Source organism: Mesoplodon bidens (assembly GCF_964165515.1).
Source record: "Mesoplodon bidens genome assembly, chromosome: 8".
NCBI classification, from domain to species: Eukaryota; Metazoa; Chordata; class Mammalia; order Artiodactyla; family Ziphiidae; genus Mesoplodon; species Mesoplodon bidens.
Genome location: NC_138165.1, coordinates 53,466,741 through 53,479,955, shown reverse-complemented (window position 1 = coordinate 53,479,955; position 13,215 = coordinate 53,466,741). Strand labels below are relative to the sequence as shown.

Sequence of the window (13,215 nt, the reverse complement as noted above, 5' to 3'; positions counted from 1 at the left end):
GACCTTTCGTTTCAACATTGATTGTGTGTCAACTATGGTTATCTTAATTAGGGTAATGTTAACACCTATAAAATTCTCTAAAATACATGGTGGCTCCACAAAATAGAAGTTTATTTCTCGCTATATAGAAGTTCGAAGCAAATTTTCTACCTGAATTCTCTGTCCTAGCTGCAACTTTTCTCTAAGTATAAAATTATTCCAAAATAAAAAGCTTACTAAATAAAGTGAGTTTTCCTGGTCTGTGCTTGGCTTTTCTTGACATGGTGATTCAGGGCCCCAAACTTTCATCTTTATCCTCCCATAAGGCCTCGGTTAATGTTTACTCCCAGCCAGTATACTAGGAAAGAGAACATTGTTGGGGGAGCACTCACTGGTTAATAGCCTTGGAGGGGGAGTGGTTCTCATTGTTTCTGCTCATTTGCCTTTAGTCTGAACTGGCCACATGGCCACTCCTAACTGTAAGTCAGGCTGAGAAGTGCAGTCTGGAGACATGCCCAGGAAAGAGAGCACAGAATTTGGTGAGTGACCACCAGGCTCTTCCTCCCTCCCATATATCAATTTGCACCTGTCTTCCAACACTTAGAAATACACCCATACACCTCCTCAAAGGAGACAACCAAAAGTCCCATCCAGTTACTGCCCCAAGCTCCAGTTCCAGAATCTCTGGTGATAAGTAGCTTTCTCCATCAGGCCCAAATTTTCTCCAGGGTGTTAAGAATTTAGAAATTGAAAAATAAGCTCTCTGTCCTGCTTTCCCCATCATATCCAGTAGACAATAGTGGGGCAAGAACTTGATACCTAGAAATAAACAAACAAACAAAAATCCTCTCATTTGTAAAGGAAAGAATGGTGAATGACCAACAGTCTCTGGACCAAAGCAATGATTGTAATCCTGCTGGGCAGGTCCTGTGAGACCCTGCCCTGGCAGTAGAGACAGTTTCTGGCTCTTCTTTCTGGGAGAATTTCCCATATCCATTGTTCTCCCGGGTTTCTGGCTCTGCTTTCTGGAGACTCTTCCTTCCCTATTATCCTTCTTGGGCCACATCTGAAGTGGGCATTTAAGTAAATGGCTTCCTTGAAGGTTGTACTGCCTTCATAATTCAGTTTTTTGGAGCAAATATGGGATTCAAGGATTGAATAGAATCACAGGGTTTTTAGGCCAGGTTTTTGGTTTCTTTGGGAATACAGTTCCCTCAAAATCTTAGTAGACATTGATCTAATCCCCTCAGTCTGTTGCATGTGCTGGTAAGCAGAGTCAAAGACATCCAAAGTTCTTTTCTAGACATGGTACTTGAGCCTGCTTTATTTAAAGATTCCTCGCACTCATGTCTTTCTCTCTCTTTGTCTCTCTCAGTCTCTGCCTCTGTCTCTTCCTTTTCCTTCCTAGTGCTTTGTCCCAACCCTTTCCACTCTCTCCTTCATTTAAAGTCCTGGAAAATTCCTGTTTAGTGAAATAGTACTCTTAATGAGAGCTTCTACTTAAATTTTCAAGATAATGTTTTTTAATTATAGAATCTGTCTACAATCCTTCTTCAGGAGAAAGAACAATAAGGCATTTAAAACAAATTTGTTCCAAAAGCACTAATTGTGTGATTATTATATATTTATATATATATGGATAATAGTAGAAGACAGGGAAATTAATAGCACATTAACTCCGAAAAAGCTGAGTTCATAACATAGCATAAACACAAAGTGTTTCAATATTAAATATTTTGTTCCAGTTATTACTACAGCATTGCAGATCACACTGAAACATAGAGGTGTAAAGCAATGATTTTTTTATGCTTATGGAATCTGGTCAAAAATTCAGATAAGGCACAACAGGAACGGCTTATTTCTCCAACAGTGTTTGAGGTCTCTGCTGGGAAGACTTGAAAGCTGGGGGTGGTTCAATGGCTGGAAGAAGGAATCATCAGGATATCTTTATACTCACGTGATTGGTGGTTGATACTGGCTGGCTGCTGGAACCTCAGCTAGTCTGTCACCTAGAAGACTTACGAGGTCTCTCTCTGTGGTCTCTCTGTATGGGATGATTTGGTGACTTTTTTTTTTTTTTTTTTACAATCCATAGCAAATTTATTACTCAATAGCCAGTGCCACATCATAGCATCACCCAGAGCCCTCACCTTCCCTCCCCACCTGTCCCCAAGGGTACACCCGAAATGGAAAAAAAACAAAAGTAAACTCAAATCTCTGCTTTTTCTCTGGAAAAAGGAATCTTGGCCCCGGAAGCCCCTTTCCACAGGTCTCAGCAGGCAAGGGAGTGGACACCTCCTGTGCCCAGAGAGAGGGGCTCCAGGCTCCAACAACAGAGAGAACATGCAGGCAGGAGCAGAGCCCTGTGTCTGTGGAAGAAGATGAGCTGGGAGTATTCCAAGAGAACAAGGGGGTAGTGTGTGATATTTTTATGCTCTAATATGTGGAGTCCATATAGTATTACTTCTGCCATGTGTTTTGGTTAAAGCAGGTATAAAGGTCTGCCCAAGTTTGAAATGAAAGAACATAGACCCCACCATTTGATAGGAGGTGTGTCAAGGTCACACAGTAAGAAGACCACATGCAATATGAGATATTGTTGCAGCCAGCCATCTTTGAGTACACATCTTACTCAAATTAATGTCCAAAACATTGACTTCCCATTTAAATCTACTTTATTCACCTTTTTAAATGAATCTGAATATGGTTATTTTCATGTGCACTTTTACTAAATTACACTCTTTTAAATAATTTAAAGGTTTTTTTTTAAAGAAAAATAATAGTATCAAATGTCACTATTTTTTCAGGTATCCCGACACAGAAGGAATCATTCGCAGCATGTCTTGAAAGATGTCATTCCTCCACTGGAACAATTGGTAAGTGATTATTTCACTTCAATACTGTATTATTTATCTACTGCTACAAAATAAATTACCTCAGAACTCAGCAACTTGGAACAGCACATATTATTATCTCATGTTTCTGTGGGTAAGGAATCTGGGCATAACCTAGCAGGGTCCTGTGGCTCAGAGCCTTTCAAAAGTTTGCACTCAAGGTTTAAGCCAAAATTGGGGTCACATCTGAAGGCTTGACTGGGGAAAGATCTGTTTTCAAGCTCAGGTACGTGGTTGCTGGCAGGATTTAGTTCCTTCGGGGCTTTTGGCCAGAGGCTACTCTTACTTCCTTGCCACTTGGGCTTTTCCAGCATGGTGGCTTGCTCCTTCAAAGCATGCAAACTGAGAAGACAAGAGTGTGGCTTATTCTGCTCCCGCCAAAATGACCTCCTTACTTTTTCCATAGGGCTGTTTCTCCTCTTCTTTCCTCTGCCTGATACAAAATAGTTCATTGGGCGCCCAGAAATTTTTAGGTCTCATTCGTTCCTTTTCTTTGCATCTCTGTTCAAATATCACCTTTTAAGATAGCTCTTCTCTAGTGTCCCCTAAACACAAATGAGCAAATTTAAAAACCTACCATTTCTGTCCACACTTCTTTTCTCTTACCCTAATTTAATTTTCTCCATAGAACTTACCACCATGTGGTATACTCTGCAGTTTCTTTTTATTTGTTTGTCATCTCCTTAGAAAGTTCTGTGAGAGCAGGGTTATTGTCTCCTATGTTTATAACTATTCCCATGATTATAACAATTGCTAGAACATAGTAACATAGTAACATAGAACATAGAACATAGTAACATAGAACATAGTGCACAAATGAAATAGTTAATGACTTTTTAAAAAATTTCCAAGCTCATAGTACACAGATCTATACTTGTATACTTTCTCTTCATTATCTCATCATGTATCTTAAAGTGCTACTTAGTCATTTGTTCTTAGCGCATCTTGGTGTCATCCTTGAAATGAAATATCCGGAGTTGAACACACCATCACCATCTTCCCAAATTGATTCCTATTTCCATTGAGCCCCCATGTCTATTTTTTAATAGCTGTTAAAAACAAAAAACAAAAAAGTTAGCTCTTTTTAATAGAGACTTGTTTTAAATTTTTATTTATTTATTTAAATTTTTATTTTACTTTGGAGTATAGTTGATTAACAATGTGCTAGTTTCAGGTGTACAGCAAAGTGATTCAATTATACATATACATGTATCTATTCTTTTTCAAATTATTTTCCCATTTAGGTTATTACAGAATATTGAGCAGAGTTCCCTGTGCTACACAGTAGGTCCTTGTTGATTATCTATTTTAAATATAGTAGTGTGTACGTGTCAGTCCCAAACTCCCAATCTATCCCATTTCTATTAGTAGCAAGTGTTTATCTAGGCTGAGAACACATCCTCTTTGGATCCTTTATTTTCTCTATGACCCTTCACATGTCAACATTTTCTGAGGTGGTTTCTCCACAATGGATGTGGTAGCCTCATTTTTTTCTCCATGTGTACAGGCACACCCTTTCTGAGGCCTTCAAATGCTTCTGGTCTCACCCCACTGTATCCCACCATGCCTCTCCCACTGATCCTGTGCTACTGTACAACCTTCCACACCAACCTTCTTTAAACAGTACCTTCATTATTTCATTCTCCTTGTCAGAACTCTCAACAGCTTCCTATTTCCTATAGCATCAAGTCTATAGACTTCTCTTACGGCACTGGTTTACCTTATTTATTATCTACTGCCAAATACACAACCTCAAGCCAGCAATAGTAACATGATTAAGACATGGTTCTCACCCTGAAGGAGTTTGGATTTTCTGTAACAATTATAGTTCCTTCATCTCAGCACTCTTTTGTGTTGTTCTCTCTTATTTCATGGGTAATAGACTTGTTGCATGGCTAGACTATAAATGCTTTGAAGTTAGGGGTCATGACTTGTATTTTCTTTATTATATCATACTTCCCCTTACATTGCTTCTGGGACTAGTGTTTGTTCAGAAAAGACATATTTGTCAATTGATTTAATGATAAGATATTAAAGATTTATTAAAACAATATTGTTGATTTTGGATATTAATAAATATATGACTGCTATTCATAGTGAAAGACATTTTAAAATTTAATTAGATATAACAATATCTTGTTTTCAAAATTAATCTCTTAGGTTTCAACTTAGAGACCATTTTCCCTGGAAAGTATTTCTTTGCTTCCTCAACTTTGAATCAGGTAGCCCTTCTTTATTCTACCTTCCTATAGCAGCTTGGCCTTGCCTCTATCTCTAAATTGCCTCTATCTCTAACCACACTAAAATTGCCTGTTTCCTTTTACATGTCTCTTACTGCACTATAAGGTATTTGAGGGGAGAGCTATGCTTCACTTACTGTTTTACTATTAAAACTTCATAGAAGGCCTGGCATAGTATAGCTGTACAGTGAATAGAAAGTAATTGTGTTTCTTTTCTATAAATTTGCCTTACAGAACATATAAAGTGCTCTTTTTTAAATATAGCACGTGCAAACGTTTCTCTGAAGTGTTTGATGAAACATGGCAAAAGTTAGACTGAAAATGAAGCTACATGAGCGTGTGTGTACATAATATAAATATATATGCAATTATATATAATTTTACATGTACAAATATATACGGATTATATTTGAAAAATGCCTTAAAGTGTCTCAAAATTTTTACATGAAATATATATTAATTATGAATTTTAAAAATTAAAATTATGGTCATTACTTAAATTTAATCAATAACTAATGGTGTATTTGTGCTATGCCTATACATCAAGCATAGGCTAATATTAAAAAAAATTAGAATATTGAGAAATAGTTTTGTCAATTTAACTTCCTACCTTTAAGGTTATTTGTTGGTTTACTGGCCTATAGTTATGTGTTTTGACTCTGCAGCCTCAATTCTCAATAAATGAAACTCATTTTAAATATCTCAAATTATGGATAGTTTAACTAAAAGAAAATATATCTATGTGCTCAATACTCTATTCTAGGTCAGATAACCTTGTAAAAGTGACATTGGGAAGTACTGATAGAAGGAAGAAAAACCCAGTAATTTGTTGACCTCTTCAGTTTGCAGTCTCTCTAAATCTCTTTCTCTGCATCTCTCTCTCTCCGTTACTCTCTCTGTCTACACAATCACGCTCTCTCTCTCTCTCTCTCTCTCTCTCTTTCTCACTCTGTCTCTCAACTCTACTGGAACTACCAACCAATTTACTTCCTATTCCTGAGTTGGGTTTCCCTGGACCCTCTCTTTGAGTACTTGTTTATCTTGCTCTGTCTTGTGAACAGAGGTTATGTTCAACTTTTATTCATCAATCTCTACTTGAATTAAATTGCTTATTTAATGTTACTATAAAGAGAGAAATGATTATCTTTCCCCCACATGTCTTACTTATGAATTACTTCATTATGGTAGACAATGCCAAAATAACCACCAATTCCCTCAAACAACAAATTCTGATTAATACTTTTTAAAAATTTCATTTAGTTATTAATTTATTTTTGGCTGCATTGGGTCTTCATTGCTGCGTGCGGGCTTTCAGTAGTTGCAGCGAGCGGGGGCTACTCTTCATTGCAGTGCATGGGCTTCTCATTGCAGTGGCTTCTCTTGTTGCAGAGCACGGGCTCTAGGAGCGCGGGCTTCAGTAGTTGTAGCACACAGGCTCAGTAGTTGTGGCCCCCAGGCTTAGTTGCTCTGCGGCATGTGGGATCTTCCTGGACCAGGGCTCGAACCCGTGTTCCCTGCATTGGCAGGCGGATTCTTAACCACTGTGCCACCAGGGAAGTCCCTCTGATTAATTTTTAATTATTCATTACTGTTTACATCAAGACTTGAATTATTTTCCAGAACCTATAAAGCTGTCTTTATATTTGACTAATATAACTGTATAATTATTTTTAACCTAGATTCACATATTTTTTCCACAAATCTGACATGTTCCTTCCTTCATCTCTACATCTCTTTTTCTTTCCCTCATGCCTGCCTCAGTGTTGCTTCTGGAATCATCCATAGGTTCTTGCAGTAGTTTCCCTTGCCAGTACCTACCAGGATCAACTACCATATATAAAATGATATACACCAAAACACTGTAGAAAATACTAAAATCCTTTAAGTTGATGTTATTACTCATTATTTTTACTATATGGATCTTTGAGCTTATTTATATCCCACATTTTCTGCTATAAATCCCATTTTCTTTATCTCCTATATTTAGAACTTCCTTGAACAGTATCCAGCAATCATGGGAGGCTTTGGCTTTAAGCACAACTGGCAAAAGTATCCTATTCGATGCACTCTCCCTTTGGAGAAAAGTAATTAACTTTATCACAGTGGAGTCTGCCATGGTGGATGCTCCCATAGATGCTATCACCCTTTGGTGACCATGCTTTACCTCTCAACTTCTCCTTTATTAAAGTAGGTTGTGATCAACATGGTTAAACAGAAACATAATGCATTTCTTTTGAATACTGACAAAAATATATTCCTACTTGGAGTCTGAAATCTTAGGGCAGAAACTACCCAGTTCACTGACAGCTGAAGTCATTTATGCCACTTGGTGTGCAAATCCATATGCTATCAATGCATGAGACTATATTATTTTCTGAGAAGCTGTGTTGTTGCTTAACCAGTTCTGTAATGCGGCAAAGATTTTAAACATGGAATGTCAGATATACTAATATGTGTTTGTTTCCTGATCTTGTATGTTTCATATTATAACTCTTTGTGAGACCTAATTATTTTCCGGGCATTTTCCCTTTTCCCCCTAAAGAAATGTTCAAGAAAAATAATTCTGTTTATAGCATGTTAAATCTTTATCATCTTTATGTTTATCAAAAGAGTATAATACATGTCTACAGATAACCCTGCAGGAGTCAAAAGCCTGTGGCAGGTTTTAGAGAATCATCTGCTACCTCCTGAGCTAGAAGGATTTGGAGGCCAGAGCTCAGGAAGTTGCCATGGCTTGGGGGCAAAGCAGGCTTTTGCAGATAAACCTGAAGTCACAGATTCTACCTTTTGGAGCCAGATATCATTTTGTGGATTAATTAATACTTGTGAGGGCTTTAAGGATGAAAGACATTGTGAGCATACAGTGTTTTCTTATATTAAAACAAAGGACGGCCCCTTTGGGCGAATAGTTCTATTGATCAGGCTGTGCTTTCCTCAAATTGCAAAATATTTTCAAAAGCTCTTCAGTCTTTCAAAATTCTACTTTGTTAAGATAAAATTAGGTTTTCTGAAAAAAACTTCCAGATCTTCAAGCTGGCAGTATGTTAATAATGTTATATAATTTAATAACAGTAATACAAACCATCTCCAAGTTTTCATTGCTTTACGTACCCTTCCTTTACTCAAACAGCAGGAGTGTGTTTTTTATTTTTAAAAAAAATTTTATTGGAGTATAGTTTTTACAGTGTTTTGTAGGAGTGTGTTAATTGCAGTGTTTGTTGAGGCCATCCCTGTCCTGGGCACCGGGTATGCAATGATATGCTAAATAGTCATATCCTTTTTTGGAGGGGCTGTCAGTCTAGGGTTGAAGAAAAGTATTAAACGAGTAAAGAAAGGCATAATTCTCTGAATGCAAATTACACAACATGCTATGACAGCAGACAAACAAGTTTCTATGAAAGAGGGAGAGCCTACCTTGGATTAAGTAGTCATAAAAGCACTCTTTGAAAGGGCCATTTAAATTGAGATTTGTAAGGTGACTAGAGTTTGTCAAGCAAATTACTGGAAGAATGATGCAAACTGAAGGAACATCAAGTGCAAAGGTCTGGAAGTCAGAACAAAGTGGTTACATTGGAAAAACTGCAAGAATGCCACACTGGCTAGAACAGGGAATTAAGTCTGGAAGTGTGGGCAGAGTGAGGCAGTGCTCAGATGTTGATGGGCCTTGAGGTGATGATTAAGGAGTTCAGAAGCCATTAAAACACAGAAACAGGTTACCATGACTTCTCCCATCCAGGCCTACATTTGAAATTCATTTAACTGTAGAGTAGAGAAGAAGAACAAACACAACAACAAAAAAGGTTGTTAACATTGAGCAATCCTTTCTTCCCTACTGCCTTGACCAAAATTAGGTTATAACAAAACAATTGAATTAGGCTAATAAGTTGCCCAGGCAGTGACCAGGAAGGCCACTCTCACTGAATTCCAATGACGGGCAAGGAAAGAACAACATATTTAGATCAAGGAAACAAAGAAGTAGAAGTCAAGGAAGAAGAGAGAAATAAAGGAGGAGAAAGGAGATGTGATACACAGGAAAAGCCTCCGGAAGACTGAAATTCTTAAGACAAAAAGAGGTTCCCTCATCAGCCTGTTTCCCAATTAGAACCTGGATATTTTGGTGGTGACCAAATGAAACACACTGGTTACAAGATGAAAGGCTCAGGAAAAGTCTATGGGGGTTCTTAAACATCAAAATGTAGCTTATTCAAGATGATATTTTGATGAGTTAAGGGTAAATAAATCAGAGACATGTGGGTAAAATTTCTCTTGAAATACACAGGGGTTTAAAATGATGGGGAAATTCACTTGGCAAAACATTATATGTACTTTGCCAAACCCAACATTTGAAAAACAGTTTAAGACATTCAGCAGAACCCCAAAGCACAACATATTCTCTTATCCTGAGAGTAAGAGAGGGAGAATACCCGTGAACGCATTGTGCAACATACACACTGCAGGGTATAAATAATTTACAATGAGCAAACCATGCCTAACTTTGAGACCTGAAGTCAAAGACCAGCTTCTCCAGAACTTCTTTGAGAATGCTTTATTACTCCTTTACAGGCATCACTCATGTATGACACAGCATCGTTTTTCTTTGCTTTTCTTCTATTCTCCTTTTCGTGTAATTATTGTATCCAACTTGAGAATTTTGGTTTACCACTTTTTTAAAGTATGCACACAGTAAATTATGTATCTACATTAGGCAGAAATATTATATTTCACCTCTCTAAATGCATCATAGTTCATTCTCCAGCTATATGTAAGATAGTCCTATAATTAAGCATTTACATTTTTTATGTACTTAGTACTTTATATGATGTACAGATAAGCTGCATTTTGAAGGTGATTTTTTTTCCTTGTTTTTGTTTCTGTTCTACTGCAAGTCCACACACATGGTCAGCAGATCTGATATAGCAAGAAAGCTAGAGCCAGTACAGAAATAATTGGAAACTGAGAAGAAAAATGTAAGCAATGAGTCCCAAAGAGGGAAGTGGGGCAAGAGAAGGAAAGCCAATGGAGTTATGTAGGATGACTAAGTTCTAGAGATCAACTATACAGCATGGTGATTATATTGGTTAATAAGACTGTTGTACACTGGAAATTTGCTACAAGAGTAGACCTCACATGCTCTCACCACAAAAAAAAAGACTTAAATTTTGGGGCTTCCCAGGTTGCGCAGTGGTTAAGAATCTGCCTGCCAATGCAGGGAACACAGGTTTGAGCCCTGGTCTGGGAAGATCCCACATGCTGTGGAGCAACTAAGCCCGTGCACCACAACTACTGAGCCTGCGCTCTAGAGCCCGCAAGCCATAACTATTGAGCCTGAGTGCCACAACTACTGAAGCCCGTGCCTAGAGCCCATGCTCCACAACAAGAGAGGCCACCACAATGAGAAGCCCGCGCACCACAGCAAAGAGTAGCCCCAGCTCGGCGCAACTAGAGGAAGCCTTCACGCAGCAACGAAGACCCAACGCAGCCAAAAATAAATAAATTTATTAAATAAATAAAAAGGTAACTATATGAGGAAATGTATAAATTAAGTAGCTTGACTATAGTAATCATTTCACTATGTATATGTAGGTGAAAACATCATATTGTACACCTTAAATATATACAATTTTTATTTTAAAAATAGAAACAAAAAATAATTTTTAAAAAGCCAATGGAAAGAAGACACAGAAATTTCTATTTCTGTGGGTGGTGGAAAAAGTTAAGAAGAGATTTAAGAAGGAAGAGAAGCCTCATTTGGGGGTAAAATGATGTAACCAGAGATGTCCTCCTTCTGTGCTTTATAATAGAAATTATCAAAACAAACAGATTATCAGCAAAGTACTGCGATCTATTAAAAGTTCAGAAAAAAAAATAAAAAGTGCCTAATTATTAAATAGGAAAATAATTAAATGCAAAACAATAGTAGCGCATGTTTGTAGTTATGCAGAATTGATACAAAGTTCTCCTAGGAGGCCAGTCAGTCATACAGAAACTTTCGCAGGGTGGTGCTATCTACTTCGGAGGGCTCTCTCCAGTTCAGGTCTGGGGCCTGTCTCAGTTTTGTGAATCTTGAAAAATTATATGTAACAATGTTATCAGTGTTTACAGAGATGATGATCCCTAGGATTACCTCACAGTAACCAAATTTGTAAGAGTCAGCTGTATAAATTATAATTCTGATTTATTAATTTATAATGGCGAATATACTGATGCTATTTGTCACCCACATTCTGACTATTTGTGAGAGGACCGAGGAAGCTAAATTAGGAGTCAGAGGATTGCCAGGGAACACAGGAATCAGAACAAAGGAGAAAAGAGCAACCACTTATGTACATCAGCAGCCCAAAGGGTCTGTCGTTCTGGTATTAAAAGCCAATACCCTCTTATGAAAATCTGGTGAAAGTTTTAGATTCAGTTGTTTTCCATTTATAAACATGTATTTTGACAGAATTCTTTTGGTGGACTGGTGTAGATGAAAACCTATTGTTTTCAATTCAAGTCTTTTATCTGAGAACTACGTGAAGCCTTCATATAAAAAAAAAAAATGCAGTGCCTGTACTTAACGGTTATAGGCCGGTCTTTCTGCCATGACTGTTAGCATTAATCAAAGGTTGTCATCTGCTCTCTTGCCTTACCTCTCGCTTCCAACTTAGGCTGATAAACAGGTGCTATCTGGATATCCCACTGCCATTCATTCTTTTCATCTGTATCTCAGCACAGTTGTGTCTGCCGAGTGCTTCCTCAATGCTAGCAGACTGGCTGGCATCCAATCTGGACAAATTGCTGATCTTTCCTGCCACTTAACATTAAATAGGGCTTCTAAGGAGTATTGGACAGATAGCTCAAGAAGCCAGATTCAGCATCTAAAGACTGGTTGACAATTCTTAAGTATACTTTGTTTAGGGAGCGCTGCTACTTTAAAGAACTTCAAGTTGGCCTGGAACTTGGTGTATAGTATCCTAAACATAGGTCCAAAGCTATACACAGTTTTGTAAATTACTAGAGGCAAGACCATGTAGGTCCTAGATGACCAGTATACTCAACTGTAATTTATAGATTGCTGTCCCCTCAAACCATGTCATTAACATAAAAGAGGAATAAGTAGTTAGAATAATTACTATGATACCATATATAAACCCACATACAAAATATATAGCAATCTTCTGCTTACCCTAATACTTCTTTCTGCTCCTATGAGCTTCCTGGAATAACTGATTTCTAGTGCCTGGAACATGGTGAGGTATATCAAAGTATGATGACAAGGAATAATAAAGTAATTAAATGTACCTCATGGAAACTTTGCTTCCCAGCATGGGACTTAAAATAATGCAGTGCTTTCAGTGTAGGAAGCCTGATTGGAGTTTTCTATTCCAGGGCAAAAGTTGGCCTTAGTCTCTGAGATAACTGGAGGGGAGTATGGTATCCAGTCCCCCAAAAAGAGGAACAGGAGTATCTTGAAATATGAGCTTACAAGGATATAAGCCTCAGTAAGATTAAGGTTGTCCTATGAGTCTTTGCAGTCCCACTGTGAGCAGAGCAGCTGGTATTTAGGGGAAGAGAATGTTACTATTTAAAAATGTGTTGAAAGAATGAATGGTTGTGCAGCAAGTATGAAAGAAACAATGGAGAGAAATGAACACCTGATCACAGAAGTGGGAATAGTACATGATGGTTGCACATGTATATAATTACATGTAGAAATGTGTATGCCGATACATAGATAAGTAAAAATATGCACTGTAGAAATAAATATAATAGGTAAAAGTCCACAGTAGAAGGAATATTAGCTTCTTCAAATGACCAGGAAGGCAACTTGGACTTTGAAAGATAATATAAAAGAAGATACCTAACCTGCTATCTACCTCTTCTTCTTTCCTTTTTCTGGACCTCTGTGTGGACATGCCTGGAAACTCTGTTGCATTGACCAAAGGCCGTGAAAATTGGTTCAGCCTGTTTTAGGGCAATGATGTCCATTTATAGAATCCTAACATGAGAAATCCAGCCCCTGGCCTCAATCTCAGGTATCCTGAAAAGATCCAGCATATAGAGAAACTTTACTTATACATTCAAGGAGAGAGAATTTTAAGTTATATAATTCAAGCCAGCTT

The 13,215-nt window shown here is 37.7% G+C and overlaps 1 protein-coding gene across 2 annotated transcripts in view; it reads left to right on the top strand.

Moving 5' to 3' along the window:
- Nucleotides 1-13,215, top strand: part of ARHGAP15 (Rho GTPase activating protein 15) — a 618,549-nt gene that overhangs the window by 73,788 nt on the left and 531,546 nt on the right. For both annotated transcript variants that reach the window (XM_081242631.1, XM_081242630.1), the window contains exon 3: nucleotides 2,787-2,855. In XM_081242631.1, coding sequence (XP_081098757.1) covers nucleotides 2,787-2,855 — 69 coding nt within the window. The remainder of the gene's footprint in view (nucleotides 1-2,786; nucleotides 2,856-13,215) is intronic.